This window comes from Pogona vitticeps, chromosome 2 (assembly GCF_051106095.1).
Source record: "Pogona vitticeps strain Pit_001003342236 chromosome 2, PviZW2.1, whole genome shotgun sequence".
NCBI classification, from domain to species: Eukaryota; Metazoa; Chordata; class Lepidosauria; order Squamata; family Agamidae; genus Pogona; species Pogona vitticeps.
Window position 1 is genome coordinate 30457161 of NC_135784.1, and position 18837 is coordinate 30475997.

At 44.4% G+C, this 18837-nt stretch overlaps 1 protein-coding gene across 1 annotated transcript in view; it reads left to right on the top strand.

Moving 5' to 3' along the window:
• Nucleotides 1-18837, top strand: part of LOC110069876 (uncharacterized) — an 86969-nt gene that overhangs the window by 62448 nt on the left and 5684 nt on the right. The window contains exons 13-16 of the mRNA XM_078386113.1: nt 3332-3400; nt 11470-11541; nt 13260-13450; nt 15331-15428. Coding sequence (XP_078242239.1) covers nt 3332-3400; nt 11470-11541; nt 13260-13450; nt 15331-15428 — 430 coding nt within the window. The remainder of the gene's footprint in view (nt 1-3331; nt 3401-11469; nt 11542-13259; nt 13451-15330; nt 15429-18837) is intronic.

The window sequence follows — 18837 nt, forward strand, 5'->3', positions numbered from 1 at the left end:
AGTTCTCAAGTCAAGACCCCACTGTATACTGGAAATATCAGGATGTCCCGGACAACCCAGATAGTGTGGTTTCTGACCCTGAGTCAGACATCCTGTAGAGTGAGGTCAAGTGGGCCTTACAAAGCACGGCTAACAACAAGGCCAGTGGAGGTGATGGCATTCTAGTTGAACTATTTAAAATCTTAAAAGATGACGCTGTTAAGGTGCTACATTCAATATGCCAGCAAGTTTGGAAAATTCAACAGTTGCCAGAAGACTGGAAAAGATCAGTCCACATACCAAACCCAAAGAAGAGCAATGCCAAAGAATGCTCTATCGTACAATTGCACTCATTTCACAAGCTAGGAAGGTTATGGTCAAAATCCTCCAAGGTAGGCTTCAGCAGTATGTGGACCGAGAATTCCCAGAAGTACAAGCTGGATTTCTAAGGGGCAGAGGAACTAGAGACCAAATTGTTAACATGTGCTGGATTGTGGAGAAAGCCAGAGAGTTCCAGAAAAACATCTACTTCTGCTTAATTGACTGTGCAAAACCCTTTGGCTGTGTTGACCAAAACAAACTATAGCAAGTTCTTAAAACAATGGTGGTGCCAGACCACCTTATCTGTCTCCTGAGAAATCTATATGTGGGACAGGAAGCAATAGCTAGAACTAGATATGGAACAACTGGGAAATTGGAAAAGGAGTGTGACAAGGCTGTGTATTGTCTCCTGCTTATTTAACTTACATACAGAACACATGTGAAAGGCTGGACTGGATGAATTCCAAACTGGAATTAAGACTGCCGGAAGAAATATCAACAACCTCAGATATAAGATGATACCACTTTGATGGCAGAAAGTGAGGAGGAATTAAAGAATCTGTGCTGTCCTCTGAAGATGCCGGCCACAGAGTGGCGAAATGTTAGGAAGAACAACCTTCAGAACACAGCCAAAGAGCCCGAAAAACCCACAACAACCAATTAAAGAATCTCTTAATGAGGGTGAAAGAGGGGAGTGCAAAAATGGTCTGAGGCTCAACATAAAAAAAACCTAAGATCATGGCCACTGGCCCCATCACCTACTGGGAAATAGAAGGGGAAGATATGGAGGCAGTGACAGATTTTACTTTCTTGGGCTCCGTGATCACTGCAGATGGGGACAGCAACCACGAAATCGAAAGACACCTGCTTCTTGGGAGGAAAGCGATGACAATCCTCGACAGCATCTAAAAAAGCAGAGACATCACCTTGCGGACAAAGGGTCACATAGTCAAAGTTATGGTTTTCGCAGTACTGATGTATGGATGTAAGAGCTGGACCATAAGGAAAGCTGACTGCTGAAGAATTGATGCTTTTGAATTGTGGTGCTGGAGGAGACTTTTTAGATTCCTCTGGACGGCAAGGAGATCAGACCTATCAATTCTGAAGGAAATCAACCCTGAGTGCTCACTGGAAGGACAGATCCTAAAGCTGAGGCTCCAGTACTTTGGCCATCTCATGAGAAGAGAAGACTCCTTAGAAAAGACCCTGATGTTGGCAAAAGAGGAGAAGGGGACAACAGAGGATGAGATGTTTGGACAGTGTCACCGAAGCTACCAACATGAATTTGACCCAACTCTGGGAGGCAGTGGAAGACAGGAGCACCTGGTGTACTCTGGTCCATGGGGTCACGAAGAGTCGGATACGACTTAATGATTAAACAAGAGCAACAAACATATCTACATGCAGTCAGACTAGTTGTTTGGGGGCTATCCTTTGTTTTGCACTGAAAGTCATATGTATAACTATATGACTCTTGGACAAAAGTCATGGGTGTGTCCTTGTTGCAAGAAGCTCCATGAACTCAGGGAACAGTTTCGCTCCCTTGAGGTCTTGGTTGCAGACTGGGAGAAGCAGAGATAGAGAGGGCCCACAGTAAGACTTCCAGGGACCTTCAGGCATTGTTCTACACACAGGCAAGCAGCTCCTCAGCTGCTGGGCTTGGAAGTCTCCGGGCTGGAGGACACATATCTGGACAAGAGGGAAACCTTCTTCAGGTGATGGGCCTGTATCCACTTGCACGGAGGATACTCCTTGTGGGGAGGGAGGAATGGGGCTTCTCGTCGTGGGATATTTGATTGTCAGGAACATAGAGTGAGGAGTGTATGATGGTTGTGAGGACTGCACAGTGACTTGCCTGCTTAGTGCAAAGTTTTCAGACATCACGGCTCGTCGGGATAGACTGGTAGAGAGTGCTGGGAATGAGGTAGCAGTAGTGGAGCCTTTTGGGTTTCCCAAAAGGACCCCAAACCCAAAGAGGACCCCCCTCCCCCCCGAGAAAAAGAACTGACAAGAAAAGCAAACCAAAGGTTTTCCTCTTCCACATCCCTCGTCCTGCTCACCTTTTGCTTGAGCGAGTAGAGCAGGTGGTGTTGTCCAATCAGGAGAAACAGAGGCAGGGAGGTGTGCTGGAGAAGACAAACACCCCGTCCCCAGAGGAATGGCCCTGAGCATAAACCCTTGTGAGTTTTTTGCATGTCCTTCAATAGTGATGCCATAGTATTGGATTTGGGGTTCCTTTTCTCATAGCCAGCATAGGATAACTTCCCTTTCTGTTGTTCTGGAATGTACTTTAGTGCAGTGGTCCCCAACCTTGGGCCTCCAGATGTTCTTGGACTTCAATTCCCAGAAATCCTGGCCAGCAGAAGTGGTGGTGAAGTTTTCTGGGAGTTGTACGTAGTTCAAGAACATCTGGAGGCCCAAGGTTGGGGACCACTGCTTTAGTATTTTCTGAGGTGCCTATACAGCACAGCCTAGCATTGGACTGCAAGTTGAATGGGTAAGTGCACCTCCTGCATTGATCTATGATCTACTCCAAAAGACCATCACATGTGGTAGAGTAAACTTAGGAAATAATGCGGGGGGAGGGGGCTTGAGCCCAGGTGAATAAATAGACTTTTTCTAGATTCCAGATTTCCCCAGAGAGGTTGCCCAAAGCCTATTTAGAACCAACAGGGCAGTGAACATGTATGTATGGACCACATGCTACCAGGTCTACCAGAAAGGACAGCCGTGTTCTCGGTCAGTATTTTAGGCTTTACTGCAGCTAGAAAATATGCTGTTCCAAAAGAACTCATCTGCCATTCAAGATCCAAGTAATATAAACATTTTTAATGCTATCCAATTTTAAGAGTGCTTGATAAAAATGGAAGGAGAATAATGAGCAGTACAGGCTATGATGCCAATGACGTTCTCTGAACAAACTGTAGTCTACTCAGCTAAGTGTTCCTGACTGTTTCTGTGATGAGTGAAATCACTGTATAACATGGGCATCTTTTTTTTGGACTTGTCTTGTGGACACGTGAATCTTTAGAACAACTCAATGATATCAAGAAACACCAAGAAAAGAAACGGAAACAGGGGGAAACCAGCTGCAATGGAGGTAAGAGGAGTGTGAAATATGAGAGAGACAATACAACTGCACAGCAAAAGTATGATCTGAGACAGGAATGAAGGAATTCTAAGAAACTCTACATTTTAAATAAGTTCTTATTTTCTAGGGTTTGCCTCTTCTCTAGTGGATTCTGATAGGAGTGTCGTAACTGCAGCTCTTCTTAAAGCCAAGGAATCTGCTGTAGGGAAGCCCTAAACCACTGGTTCTTAACCTTGGGTTACTCAGGAGTTTTGGACTGCAACTCCCAGAAGCCTTCACCACCGGCTGTCCTGACTGGGGCTTCTGGGAGTTGCAGTTCAAAAGCATCCGAGTAACAAAGGTTAAGAACCACTGCCCTAAACAACTCCGTAGCCCTTGCTTGCCTTCAGGGGGGCAGCCCCTTGATCTTTGGGCCACTCCAGAGAAACTCAGGGGCCAGTTCTTCATTGGACTGAAAGTCTTGGGCAACCCTTTCGGGATTGGAAAGCTTGGCCTACCAATGTCAACTCAGTGAGGCTCTTTATTTGGATAGGGAGTCCTTTTTTCTTTTTTCTTTTCTTTTTTTTCTCCTTATAAAACTAGGGTAAGGTAAGGGGCATTTGACCAAACTTCGGGAGGCAGTGGAAGACAGTAGGGCCTGGCGTGCTCTGGTCAATGGGGTCACGACAAGGCGGACACAACTTAACGACTAGACAACCAAAGGTAAGGGACAGCTGAGATAAGGGTACCCTCAGAGGGGGTGGATTTGAACGGATACGTTACAAATCAATATTTTTTTCATAGTAATTCTATGTATTCTCTTCTAGTGATAGTTTCACATGGAAAGAAATATAAACAGTGAGCAAGAGGGAAAAATCAAATTCAGACAGATATATTGTTATTCTAATTATTGATTATGTAGCTCACTGGTTCTTAACCTTGGGTTACTCAGGAGTTTTGGACTGCAACTCCCAGAAGCCTTCACCACCAACTGTGCTGGCTGGGGTTTCTGGGAGTTGCAGTTCAAAAACATCCGAGTAACAAAGGTTAAGAACCACTGATGTAGCTGATAGTCTTTATCCATCATTTATTCTGTTTCTTCTGCAGCCATACAGATAATTATGTATCAGTCCACTATTCTATCTACCTTGTAACCATGTATATAATTGTGACCAAATTTTCCGATGGCCTTTTTTCTTTTTTGCCTCTAGCCAATCTGATAGTATGTCCTCTATTTGCAGTGTTCTAGGTTCCTTCGGGTATTTCACAAAAACTATTCTTGCTGCTGTTATAATATGAATAGCTAAATGTGATTTTTCAGAGTCCAGTATATCTGGCAATATATTTACTAGGAATAGTTCTGGTACCATCGGTATTGAAGTTTCTAATATCTCTTGTGGCATCTGATTCACTGTATTCCAGTCTCTTTGGGCGTCTTTGCACATTCACCACATGTGATAAAATGTTCCTTCTTTCTGTTTATATTTCCAACATATATTTGAAATCTGGGTGCTTATTTTAGCCAGTGTTGTGGAGGGTCATGTACCATCTGTAAAACATTTTGTATATATTGTCTTTAAATACAACAGATTTAGTTAATTTTATATTTGTTTTCCAAATTTGTTCCCATTGATCCAGTTCAATATTATGTCCTAGATTCTGTGCCCATTTCATCATACATGCCTTACCACTTCATCTTGTGTTTCAAAATCTAACAGAAAATTATATAATAGCTTAATTCATTTTCCTTCTGATTCTAGAAGAAATCTGTCAAAGGGGGTATTTTCTAAGTAAAAGCCCTGTTGATTATCTTTAGGAAACCTTGATAATAATTGTGATCGCAATTCATTTAAACGCCTTGACCTACTAACTCTTGTTGAGTTTTGATAGAACCATCAAAATTTAAAACCTCACTGTATCTTACTATTTTCTTGTTTTCTCTCAGATATTGTAGGGCCATTTTTTCAATGAAGTGGGTTGGTACACCTCTTTTTTTCTTGTACCGGTGGTTCTTGTGCTGTTTTATGTTTTAACATTTTAGGTCTGCTTCTCCTTCCTTTTTTTTCTTCTTTATATGTGTAGACATCTTTAATTATCTGAGCAATCTAAATGAAGGCACGTGGCACGAATTGCTTCCTCTCTTGCAAAACAAAAGCCATTACAATTTTTAAAAAGTGTGCTGCTTAAAGGCCTTTCTGAGCTCTTCTCCTGCCTCATGAAGGATTAGCCATCCTGGACTGGAGGTCCACTCCAACAGGCAGAAGATTGCACCATAACCTAGTCAAATACACGTCCACTGAATCTGATGTGAAAAGGTAGCCTATGTCCCTATCAGTCATTCTGGCAAAGAACCAAGCATGGCAAACTTTGTCTGGATCCAAGCCAGAATAACTTTCACATATTTTAAGAAGAGAGATAAAGCTACATAGCAATACAAAGGAGTTCTTCTTCATGGCCTCTGTGAATGCACACAATTGGGTTGTAGCGTACCTGATCAGGACCACTTGGAAGTTTCCAGAGCTTTAAGACATGTGATTAGTGGAACGTTCCTCTATGGAGCGCATTCTCCACCCATCAGAAGTCCCCTCAATTCCTTTTAGCCGCACCTAGTTTAGAACTATCTCGACGAGCTAGAGCAACTTTATGCCTTCACAGCCTACTAGTTTTCAGTTGACATTTCCCTGTGAGTTCTATCCATTTTACTCTTCTCCACATTTTATTCTATTTACCCAGTTACTTTTGTTTTTCCTTTCCCCCCTTCCCCCTTCTTTTATGCCCCCCGGGCCGTTTAAGCATTGTATCCTTTGCACAAATCAGATACCACTTTCTAATGGCCACGATCGCTGTTTATTTTGCCTGGGTGAACAATACCAAACACAATCCTCCCAGAGTGTTAAAAAAACTCAGAAAACCGGCTTTGAAATTTCATTTACAACGATTAAGATCTTTCCTTTGGGAAAGGTCTCTACATCTGCCAACAGCCCAAATGGAATCTACTTTACCCTCTATTCCTAGATTGGACCCTCCTTGCTCGATATTGAGCCCGAGGACACATTCTCCAAAAAGGAACAATCCAAGTCAGCGTAGAAATCAAAACTGTCATCTATGTTGAAGGTTTCTTTGACCCGCACTAAAGACTCATAATCTAAAAAGAAAGGAGATAAGACCAAGGATAAAAAAGCTAAGAAATCATCTCAGCCTACCTCTGTAGATCCACCTCAAACACTCTTCCCCTCGCCAATTTTAGAGGAGTCCTCTTGAGATGCTCCTGAGTCTCTCTTCGAGAGGGAAGATGTACCCATTTCTCCTTCAGGCCAACCTCCTGCTTCAGCAGAGAGCTTGTTGCCCAGCACTGGCCTCTCAGTGGCTGATGTATCCTCCAACCTGGCCTTGGCCCATTCTAGCCCTGCATTATCAGGGCGGGCAGTACCAATACAACTCTCCAGATCAGAGTCATTATAGAGGTCTGCTCCTCGTAAGCACAAGTCTAAGAAAAGAGATCTCTCCCCTGTGGAATATGACCCACCGCATAGGGAGTACTATTACCAAGAACCCTCTCGATACTATCTGAGAGCTGAGTACTGGGACTGTATTACACTCAATATGACCCATACCATCATGAGGAAGACACAGACAAACCAATATAAGGAACCTAAATGAGTTTGATATGCCTTTCCCTATCAACCTAGGCGTTCCCCTTCCATATCACCCTCTCCGCCTTGATACTTGCACCGGATCCATACACTGAAAGCAATGTCTTCCTCCCAAACTCTCATGACCACTAAGTCAGCGCTTAAACGTACGGTGCATACAACAGACCAACCTCCACCGAAATTGTCCTGACAATCCTCTACCATTGTCGCTGAATTTCATCATCGACAACACATTTCCTCGCTACAGTAACCACTACCTACAAGGGTCTGCCTCCTGCTCCATCCGAAGCAGTCAAGCCCACAACTATACATCAGAGTCCACAGCAAGGTCTCTGATGCCAAAATCATGACGCCAATCACCATCATCTGATTCAATGGCCTCTGATCACAATCCGCCTTCCAAGGTGTCACATGAGTCTCCCTCTAATCTTCCTATTCTTGGATTGGATGTAGTAGAAAACCACCCTCCTTCTCCTTCTGAGGACTTTACATCGTATTCACAACTTGTCCTAAATCCCTCCAGGTTGAGGAACCCCCATCTCCGAAACAGGACTTGGTATTCAATGCCATTAATCAGGACAAGACCTTTCACTCAGCCTATCATTCATACCAGCTATGCTTGACCTAGTCAAAGAATCATGGGATAAGCCACTATCCTCCCTCCAAATTTCAAGGAGAGTTGAGAATCATTACAAAACCCATGGTGCAGACACGTCTTTCGTGGCGAAACATCTGATTCCAAACTCCATTATAGTGGAATCAAACCAATCCCGAGCCAGAAACAAATCATCTATGGCCCAGTTAACAGAGAGGGAAGAAAATTAGATATATTGGGCGGACACCTATATCCTTTAACATCCTTTCTAATGAGAGTGGCCAACTATCAGGCTGCGTTGGGAGCATACCATCGCCAACTATGGAATAAAGTTCTCCCAATCTTACAAACAGCACCTGAGGAGGCTAATTCAGAGGCACTCAATATTCACCTTGAAGCCTCCCCATTAGCAAAGCAACAGCACATTGCCTTGAGGCACACACCCAATGCTGCCTCCAAAGCTATGGCCACCTTAGTTGCCCTCCAACGCCATGCATGGCTCCGATCAGCAGGTGTTTTGGATGATACCAAGTCCCGTATCAAAGACCTTCCTTTTGACAGTATCCATTTGTTCAACGAAAATCTCCATAAAATTAAAAAAACTGCCAGCTCATATGCCACAGAGCAGACATGCCATAATCAACATCCACAATGGCGTCAACAGCCTTTTGTGCACCAACATTTTCAGCAACAATACAAGCCATACAGAAATCAGACATCAGATAGACCCTTTTTGGGCCCGTCCACCTCTACTACTCCACCTTTCAGCCTCAATCACAACCTCAGTGACATCAATCCTTTCGTCACCCACAGAAGAAGTTAAAGCAATAGGCCTGACTCCGTCCAGCCAGAGGTCCATGTTTCCAATACATTTTTAACTCACTTTCACCCCTTCCTCAGATCATGCACTCATATCACAAAAGACCACTGGGTGCTTTCAATAATTCAGTGTGGTTACCTAATTGAATTCAGACATCTTCCACCAGTCAGTCACACCAAGTACACGCCATACTCATCAGCCCTCCGAGATGAAATCACTTCTCCAAAAACATGCTGTCGTTGCAGTTCCACCTTATTTATTTATTTATTTATTTATTTATTTATTTATTTATTTATTTATTTATTTATTTATTTATTTATTTATTTATTTATATCCCACCCATCTGGTATATTTATACCACCTTCTGTTCTCCACAATGATTTCTACTCTTTGTATTTCATGGTACCAAAAAAAAAAAAAAAATGGAGGCCTCCATCCCATCCTTGATCTCAGAAACCTCAACAACTACATCCGTCCCAGATGTTTCAGAATGGTTACACTCGACACCATCATCCCTGTCCTTTCACAGGGAGATTGGTTCGTAGTAATAGATCTTCAAGATACATATTTCCACCCATGCCACCACAGATATCTTCGGTTCCACTTCAGTGACACCGCTTACCAGTTCTGCTCCCTCCCATTCAGTCTCTCTACTGCACTAAGAACCTTTACCAAGTGCCTTGCCCCAGTCACGGCACACCTCTAGCTACAAGGCGTTACCATATTTCCCCACATAGACGATTGGCTGATCGTATCAAAATCTTACCAAGGTGTCCTGAGAAACACTCAGCTCACCCTCGACACATTAGCAGACCTTGGGCTCAAAGTCAACTTTACGAAATCTCGCCTAGAACCATTGCAAACAGCTATCTACATTGGTGCGCATCTCGACTCCTCTCAAGCAAGAGTCTTCCTTCCACAAGAGCGGATAACCAAACTAAAACTGGCAATCCAATCTTACCTTCCCCCCGAACGTTCTCGTCAGACGTCCATTCGCCCCTCTTCAGTTTATGGTCTAGGTCACCACCAATGCCAGTCCTTTAGGCTAGGGAGCTCATTGCCAAGGCCACAGAATCCATGCCTTATGGTCAAACACAGACCATAAGGTCTTTCCACATAAATCACTTGGTTCTTCTAGCAACAATCAAAGCATTCTGTGCCTTCCAACTACTCACTGAAGGATGTGCTGTCCAGCTAGCCACAAACAACATGACAGCTCTATACTATGTGAACAAACACGCAGGCACATATTCACTTTTTCTTCCTTTAGCTAGCAGTCCAATTCTGGGAATGGTGTCACACCCATCAGGTCTTTTTGGTTGCAGTCCATGTTGCTACCCAAGACAACTCATTGGCAGACTACCTCAGCTGTCTTACCACCTCGACGCATGAGTGGACTCTAGATCAGTGGTTCTTAACCTTTGTTACTCGGATGTTTTTGAACTGCAACTCCCAGAAACCCCAGCCAGCACAGTTGGTGCTGAAGGCTTCTGGGAGTTGCAGTCCAAAACTCCTGAGTAACCCAAGGTTAAGAACCAGTGCTCTAGATGATACTGTCTTCACCCAAATCTGCAACTGATGGGATGTCCCCGCCATCAACATCTTTGCCACTCACGAGAACTAGAAATGCATCCAATACTGCTGTCGAGCCGGGAACAGCGTTGATTCCCTAGGAGACGCATTCATGATCGACTGGGGAATAGGGCTCGTTTACCTATTCCCGCCCATTTCCCTCATCCAACGGACAGTAATCAGGCTCTGTCAATTCCGTTCCAATGCAATTCTTCTCACCCCATGGTGGCCCCGACAGCCTTGGTTTACTCACCTGCGAATGATGGCAACAGACCTCTTCTGTCTCCCATCTATCCCACACCTGCTAACTCAGGACAACAGCAGGATTCACCACTCCGACCTCAAGTCCCTAAATCTCACTACATGGAGGATTCTCCCTCCATAAGAGCCGTCCTAGATAAAGCCAGAAAACCTTCTACCCAGCTTCTTTACCGCCACAAATGGAAAACCTTTTCCTCATTTACTGCCTCCAGGGGACTCCAAGCAACGCCATTTTCCCTACAAACATTACTTACTTTTCTTTAACACCTCTTCCACCTCAGCTTGTCTCATTCTACTTTAAAGGTTTACATCGTGGCTATAGTAGCCCATCTACCACCAGATTCAGATTCTGCATGGTTTTTTTCACATCCCACTCTGGAAGAAACTTCTTAAAGGCCTTCGCAACATTCGGCCTCCTCAACGCCCTCCTCTTCCTCAGTGGTCAGTCCAGTGCTTAATGCCCCCACTGGGGAGGGCGCGAAAACGCTGTGCGCGGCCATTTCGGCTGTCCCGGCGGACATTTTGGACCCGCCGAACAGCTGATCCGCGGTCTCGCTGCGGCCAAAATGGCCGCACGCAGCGTTTTCGCACCCTCCCCTCACTTACCAAGGGCGCGAAAATGGCTGCCAGACCCGGAAAAGCATCGTTGTACGGTGAGTTTTTGACCATTGGACCAATGGCTTTTTTAAAATCCGTACAGCGATGCTTTCACACAGCGAGGGTTAATCCGGAACGGATTAACCTCGCTGTGCGAGGCACCACTGTATACTACTGCAGCCCATGGAATTAAAGAATGAAGCAGCAAACCTTCCCCCTCGGACCACAGGCTGCCCCTGAAATATTCCTCTTTCTCAGAGGTTTTCCTACAAAAAAAGGCCCCCATGTGATCTTTTTGTCACCGTTTGGATTTATTTTCCCTTCTTTTGGTTTTAGTACACACAGAGAAGGAGGAAAGTCCAGCGGCACCTGTCTCACTTGCCCTTTGCCTCATCCTAATTGTGTTTTGTCAGTCGCCCGTTTCTTAACATGCTTTTTACCTTGCAAGTTGTAGTGCAGCACACACGGCCACTAGAATGGTGGGCTGAGAGGCATTCTCTCCCACTCAGACAGGAGGCCACCCCTGAAACCTTCTTCTTTCCCAGAATTTCACCCATACAGGAATGATAAGTGTGGTTTTCTTTCCCCTCTTTTTGTTTAGTGTATACCAAGAAGAGGGCATTTGGATTTTCAGTTCTTTGTCTTGTCCTGTCCATCATCTTTGTTGTACTTTGTAAGTAGCCCAGATTTTTATGCTTTTTACCTTTGCAATTTTATGTATGTATGCATAACCACCCCTCTGGGCAGTTTACAGTCAAACAAGAAATGTTAATAAAAACAACAAAATAAAAGTCAGCACATCAAATGGTAGAAATATAAAATGAAAAATATCATGAGCATATATCCATATAGAGCAACAAGGAAGGGGTCATGCAGAGTTGCCAAAAAAAGGCCTATCTGTACAACATTTTCTATGATCCTTTTAAAAGAATGGGGGGGCAGGGGCAGTTCTATTGGCAGTTGGTTCCATAGCATTGGAGCCACTGCAGAGAAGGCTCTCCTTTTAGTCGAGAATTTCTTAGCCCCCCTTGGAGTGGCTACCCAGAGGATCATGGCCTGGGAGGACCTAATGGGCCGGGTGGGTGACCTTAGGAAAAGGCGCTCCGACAAGTAACGTGGTCCCAAACTGTCAAGAGCTTTGTAGGTAATCATCAAAACTTTGAATCTGATCTGGGAGGCAACAGGTGATTGGTGCAGGCGAGCCAGGACTGGGGAGACGTGGTCACACCTGTGCGCACCAGTTACCAGTGGCTGCAGCGTTCTGGACCCCTTGCTGTTTCTGGGTCAGACCCAAAGGAAGCCCCACATAGAGAGCATTGCAGTGTCCACTCTTGTGGTTCAAATAGGCATTGACAAGAGGATAGAACCACAGATCTGGCCCTCTGTGCTGCTGCAGAAACCAGGGAGCCCAGTGGAAGCTCCAGCCTCTTGGAGAGTTTCCCTTGTGCTCTGCCTGAGCTGCTGCCTCTTTTTCATGCCCAGAATCTTTGGATTTTGGAATTCATTGGTATCCAAATTGGGCCAAGGTGTGTTAATAGACATGGCTTCTTATTATGCAAGGACACTGTAGGGAGTGAGAAAAGTTTATTTAATTTTTTAAGGAGATGAATTTGCTTATTTATTTAATTTATACCCAGCCCATCCAGTCTACTCTGGGTGGCTAACAACACTAAGAATAATAAGAGAAAAGAAAACAACATTAATATAATACAAGACGGCAAGAATAAATTTAATAATGACAGGAGGAAAGACCTGCTTAAAGAGTCATATCTTAAGTTTGCTCTTAGAAACACCTAGCGAAGGAGCCAGACAAAGGTTCCAAAGGTGAGGGGCCACTGCTGAGAAGGCCCACTTTCTTGTTCTTTCTCTTTGGGCCTTCCTCGTTGTTAGCCCCCTTAGCCGCCCATCTTGACTATATTATATATATTTTTAATAGCTCCCAAATTTCTTAGGCCACCAGGGTACCCTGAGAACTGGAGTCCCAAAAACAAACGTCTTCTTGAATGGAAACACCCAAGAGTATGATTGGCATGGCTCTTATTGATCTGTTAAAGGAGTGTTCCTAACATGTCTGGATCTCTCTGATCCCATTGAGACCCTGACTCACCCTGATGATCCCTGTATCTCTTCGTATTTCTCAGACGGGGTGTGGCGGAGGGGGAGAGATACGATAGCAAAATTCTTGGGCTCTGGGTCTTTTCTCTTGGGGAGGGGCTCTTTCAGCTGCTATGTGTTCTTATGCCACTTACTTCGATAGGATAAACCAGCCCTGCTGGATTTGGGGACCCTCCTTCTAATGCTTAGGTCCCTGGGCTCCTGCTTCAAAGTTCTTCCCTGCTCCACCAGTACCTTTGAAGATGGTCTCTTATTCTGTGTTCCTTTCTGTTCTAGTCCATCTACTTAAGAAGTCATCCGATGGTGAAGTTCCCCATCCATGCCACACTCCACCATGTCCAACTCATTGGTTTTGGTATCAAGGAATGTGCTATTACTTTTCAGAGGGAGAAAAAAACTGGACTTCCAGCCAGGACTTCTGCTTTTCCCATAATGCTTCCTTGGCAAGGATTACAAAGGAAGAAACGGTAGAGTCCTTTTCATTTTGTTTGTAAAAGGTACCACCTAAGCCCCATATCAGGCAAAATTCAAACAAAGACAAAAGCATGTGGTACCTTAAAGACTAACGATTATATTTTAATGTAAGGTTTCATGGTCTACTCATACTCTATTTCTATGTGGGTCCATCATGCATATAAATTTTATTTCAGCTGCTTCCCTCCGTATTCTTCATTTCTAATCATTGAAATGGTTGGAGACAGATTTCTATGTATTGTGGTTCCTGATGTCTGATTTGTGACCCTTGACCTGTTTCTGTAGAGATCATCCTGTTTGTCCTATGTAGGGTGCAGAGGGGCATTGTTGGCAAAAGATGGCATAGATTACTTTAGCTGAGGAACAAGTGAAGGTGCCTTTGATATTGCGTCTGACATTGTCAGGTCCCATGATTGTGTTGCCAGAATAGATCTGTGGACAGTTGGTATCTGGGACTGTGGCAGGATTTAGCCCCTCTCTGTGTTGCTGTTTTGTGGTCCATTATGTGTTAATGTTTGCTTGAGGTTGGGGGAGTTGTCTGTAGGTAAATATGGGTCTCCCACCAAGGGCTTTAGAGAGTGAAGTGTCAAGGATGGGTTGGAAATCACTTAGGATGTGTGTGAGAAGTCTCAGTTGTGGACTGTAGGTGACAACTAGCAGTGTTTGTTATCTTGTCATCTTGGTCTGTCTTGCAGTAGGTTACTTCTAGCAATGTGTCTTGCTTTATTGATTTGTTCCTTAAGTATATGGGGTGGGTACTGTGGTCTGAGGAATGCATTTTGTAGGTCCTTGAGTTTGGAGTCTCTCTCTTTTGGGTCAGAGCAGATGTGTGTGCATCTAAGGCAGTGGTGTCAAACTGTAGCCCTCCAGATGTTCTTGGCCTTCAACTCCCAGAAATCCTGGCCAGCAGAGGTGGTGGTGAAGGCTTCTGGGAGTTGAAGTCCAAGAACATCTGGAGGGCCACAGTTTGACACCACTGATCTAAGGGCTTGGCTGTACACAATGGATTTTGTCATGTGTTCAGGATGGAAGCTGGAGGAGTGCAAGTAGGTTTGTCAATCAGTGAGTTTCTGGCTTAGTGTGGTGCTAAGATATCTATGTTGTAATCTCACAGCAGTATCTACAAAATGCAGCTGTTGCATAGACTGTTCCAAGGCAAAGTTGATGTTTGGGTAAAAAAAATTGAAATCCTAATCGACTTTTTCTAGGGATTCCTTGCCATGAATCAGTAAAATGTCATCAGTGTACCTCAAATAATGGATTTTGGGTGCAGCAATTGAGAAAGCGTTGTTCCAGGTCGGTCATGAATATGTTTGCATATTTTGGAGCTATGTGTGTGCCCATCACAGTTCCATTGATCTGGAGGTAGATTTTATTGTCAATGAGTTGTACTCATAGTTGTTTATGAGTACAAAGTCAGAGAGGGTGGTGATTATGTGTGCTTCTTCCTTGTTTTGAATTGTGTTTCTGATAGCTTGTAGTCCATCTTCATGTGGAATATTGGTATAGAATGGCTCTACATCCATTGTAGCTAGGATGGTGTTGTCCGGGAGGTTGTGTGTGGACTGAAGTTTCCTTAGGACGTTGTGGTATTTCCTACATAACTAGGTGCATTGATGGCATAAGGCTTGAGGATGGAGTCCAAGTATCTAGATACCCGAACTGTGATAGTGTTGATGCTTGAAACAAAGTGCCTACTGAGGTAGCCCCATATATGCTGCAGTGGTGAAGAAAAATCCCACAATTAGCAGGGAGTCAGACAATAGTTATAGCTCTTATTACCCAACTCTTACATGATATTTGGTTGCTGTACTCTTGGCCTTGTGATGTAGCCATTGAAGGATTTAAGAGATGCCTTCTCTCATCATTACAGGATTTTATACACCTTCTCAAAGGGAAGGACGCCTTCTGGATTGGCCTCAGAAGATCCCCAGGTCAGCCCTGGACATGGCTAAATGGAGACATTGCAACGTGAGTCCTTCTCTTTCCCTTTCTGGTTCAAATTAGATTAGGCATCCTTCAGTCTTGAGAGATTATGGTAACGTGCTCTGTATGGAGGACTTGGAACAGCGTCTAGGGTGGCTGAGGCCAGTTTGAGAGTGACAACCCCTTCCACACTGAAGACAAATACAACCTGTCCCCTGTCCAGATCCCTGATTTTGCTGGTTTCAGTTCTGCCTCTTTGCCTCGGCCTGCTTTACAAATTGGGAGAGGCCATGATGCAATACCTGCCTCCAGGCTGAATGCTCAGATGTCAGGGTTTCCCATCTGTTGAGGTCCATTCCTAAGGCCTTCAGATCCCGCTTGCAGATGTCCTTGTATCGCAGCTGTGGTCTCCCTCTGGAACACTCCCTGCACTAATTCTCCATACAGGAAATCTTTTGGAATCCGATCATGTATACATGCTAAAAATTCCAGCTCATTCTAGGTCTATTTGGCACTTTGTCCTGCCAGGGGAAACAAAAATGTGTCAGAGACAACGCACATGGAACGTATTCAGCTTCCTCTCCTGCCGTGCACAAAGGGTCCAGGACTCACTGCAATACAGGAATGTGCTCAGGACACAGGCTCTATAGACCTGGATCTTGGTATATGCCATCAGCTTCTTATTAAGCCATACTCTCTTTGTGAGTCTAGAAAACATGGTAGCTGCTTTGCCAATGCGTTTATTCAGCTTGACATCTAGGGAGAGAGTGTCAGAGATCGTTGAGCCAAGGTACACAAAGTTATGAACAACCTCAAATTCTTGCATGGAAATGGTAATAGAGGGAGGTGAGTCCATGCTCTGGGCCATGAGTTGTCTTTTCTTCAGGCTGATTGTTAGTCCAAAGTCTTGGCAGGCCTTGCTAAAACGATTCATGAGTTGTTTGAGGTCTTCAGCAGAGTGGGCAACAATGCCTGCATTATCGGCGAAGAAAAGTCTCACATGCATTTCATTTGGACTTTGGTCTTCACTCTCAATCTAGAGAGATTAAAGAGCTTTCCATCTGATCTAGTCCAGTGATTATTGCAAAGGCGTACTTCAGCATGACAGCAAAAAAGATCCCAAACAGAGTCGGCGCGAGGATACAACCCTGTTTCACTCCACTATGGATGCCATCAAAAACTGCAGTGCCCTTCATTTCCTCATGAAGGGACCTGATGATGTTAAGGAGTTGAGGTGGACATCCAGTGTTGGGAAGTATTTTAAAAAGGCCATCCCTGCTAACCAATTTTTTTGTGAGATCTATGAAGGCCACAAAGAGTGGCTGTTGTTGTTCTCAATTTGAAGCCAATAATTGTTGGAATATCTCCTGACAGCCTGTTGGACTTTGCTACAAGCAGCTCAAAGAGGCTAAAAGTTGTAATCACTAGGACAGGCTTTGTATACTGCTAGAGCTCTCCTCTTTAGAACTATGGTGCTGGAGGAGACTCTTGAGAGTCCCCTGGGCTGCAAAAAGAACAAACCTATCCATTTTGAAGGAAATCAACCCTGAATGCTCACTGGAAGGACAGATCCTGAAACTTATTTTATTTATTTATTTATTTATTTTATTTCTATCCCGCCTATCTGATCATATTAGACCACTCTAGGCGGCTTACAGTAAAAACAACAATGTAATTTTAAAACTTTACAGCAGAAACGTAAATAAAAAATAAAAATAAAGAACAGAATAAGAAAAAAGATCGTCAAGGGTTTTCTGTTGGGAAGGCCCACCTATACATCAATGTTTTTAGTTGTTTCTTAAAAATGCCCAGGGAGGGAGCCGCGCGAATCTCAGGGGGCAAGTTGTTCCAAAGGCGAGGAGCCACCGCCGAGAAGGCCCGGTTTCTGGTCTTTTCCTTTCGGGCCTCTCTCGGCGTTAGGCTCCTCAGCCTTATCTCCTGGCTCGCGCGAGTGACATGGGTAGATCTAGGTGGGAGAAGGCGTTCCGCCAAGTATCGAGGTCCTAAACCGTTTAGGGCTTTGTAAGTAAGCGTTAACACTTTGAAATCAATGCGGAATCGGATGGGCAGCCAATGCAATGCGGCCAGAGGCTCTAATACATTGGCTATCTCATGAGAAGACTCCCTGGAAAAGACCCTGATTTTGGGAAAGTGTGAAGGCAAGAGGAGAAGGAGATGACAGAGGACGAGATGGCTGGACAGTGTCATCGAAACTACCAACATGAATTTGACCAAACCCTGGGAGGCAGTGGAAGATGGGAGGGCCTAGTGTGCTCTGGTCCATGGGGTCACGAAGAGTCGGACATGACTTAACGACTAAACAACAAAAGGGCTCTCTTCTTATCTTCAATGGCTGGCATTAACTCCTCCGAATGGGCTTTGAAACAGTCTGCCATCTTTTTGGTCTTCTTGCCAATTGTGGACAAGGCGGTGTTATAAACAGCGTTCTTGAAATGTTCCCATCATTCATTTGCATTTGCATCAGCCTGGAAGGGTTTCCTCAAGCGCTTGGTCAAATTCCTCCTCTTTTTTTGATCGCGAGTCTTGCTGGTGTCAATACGTGGTCTTCCTTCCTTTTTTGTGTGATACAATCTCTTTGTTCGCAGTTTTATTCTACTACAGACCAGGGAGTGATCAGTATCGCAATCAGCACTTTGGTAACTGTGTGATCGTAATACTAGGAAGGCTAGAACGTCTAGTGAGGATCAAATCAAACTGATGCCAATGCTTGGATCTTGGATGTCTCCAGGAAACTCTGTGTTGAAGATTCGTATTAAAGAACGTGTTGGTGACACAAAGACCATAATAACAGCAAAACTCCAGCAAGTGTTGGCCATTTTTGTTCATCTTCCAAATGCCAAAACGGCCTAGACAAGTGGGCCAAGAGTTGTGATCAGCACCAACTCTAGCGTTAAAGTCTCCGAGAATGAACAGTGTCTCTCTTTCAGGGCCTTTTTTGATAGTAGCTGCAAGATCGTTGTAGAATTTGTCTTTGACTTATGTTGCAGACGACAGTGTTGGTGCATATGCATTAATGAGGGTGACCGGTCCCGCTGATGAGTGGAGCTGCAGAGACAGGATTCTTTCACTCCCCACAGTAGGTGGAACAATGGATCTCAGCAGAGTATTTTTGACTGCAAAGTCAACACCATGTTCCCTGGTCTCACTCAATGGTTTTCCCTGCCAAAAGAATGAGAGGTTTTATTCTTTGACAATCCCATGTCTGGCAATCTCGTCTCTTGCAGGGAAACAATGTCCATCTGTAGTCTACTTAGTGCCATGTCAATGACAGCTGCCTTGTGCACATCATCTACTTCCTGCAGGTCATCAGAAAAGCCAGGGGTCATTCTCCGAACATTCCAGGTGCCCAACTTTAGGGCAGAAGTTTTCTTATGACTGCTGCATGGTGCAGGGTTATCGATCTGCTTGTCGGTTTTCACCCTAAACCCCATGC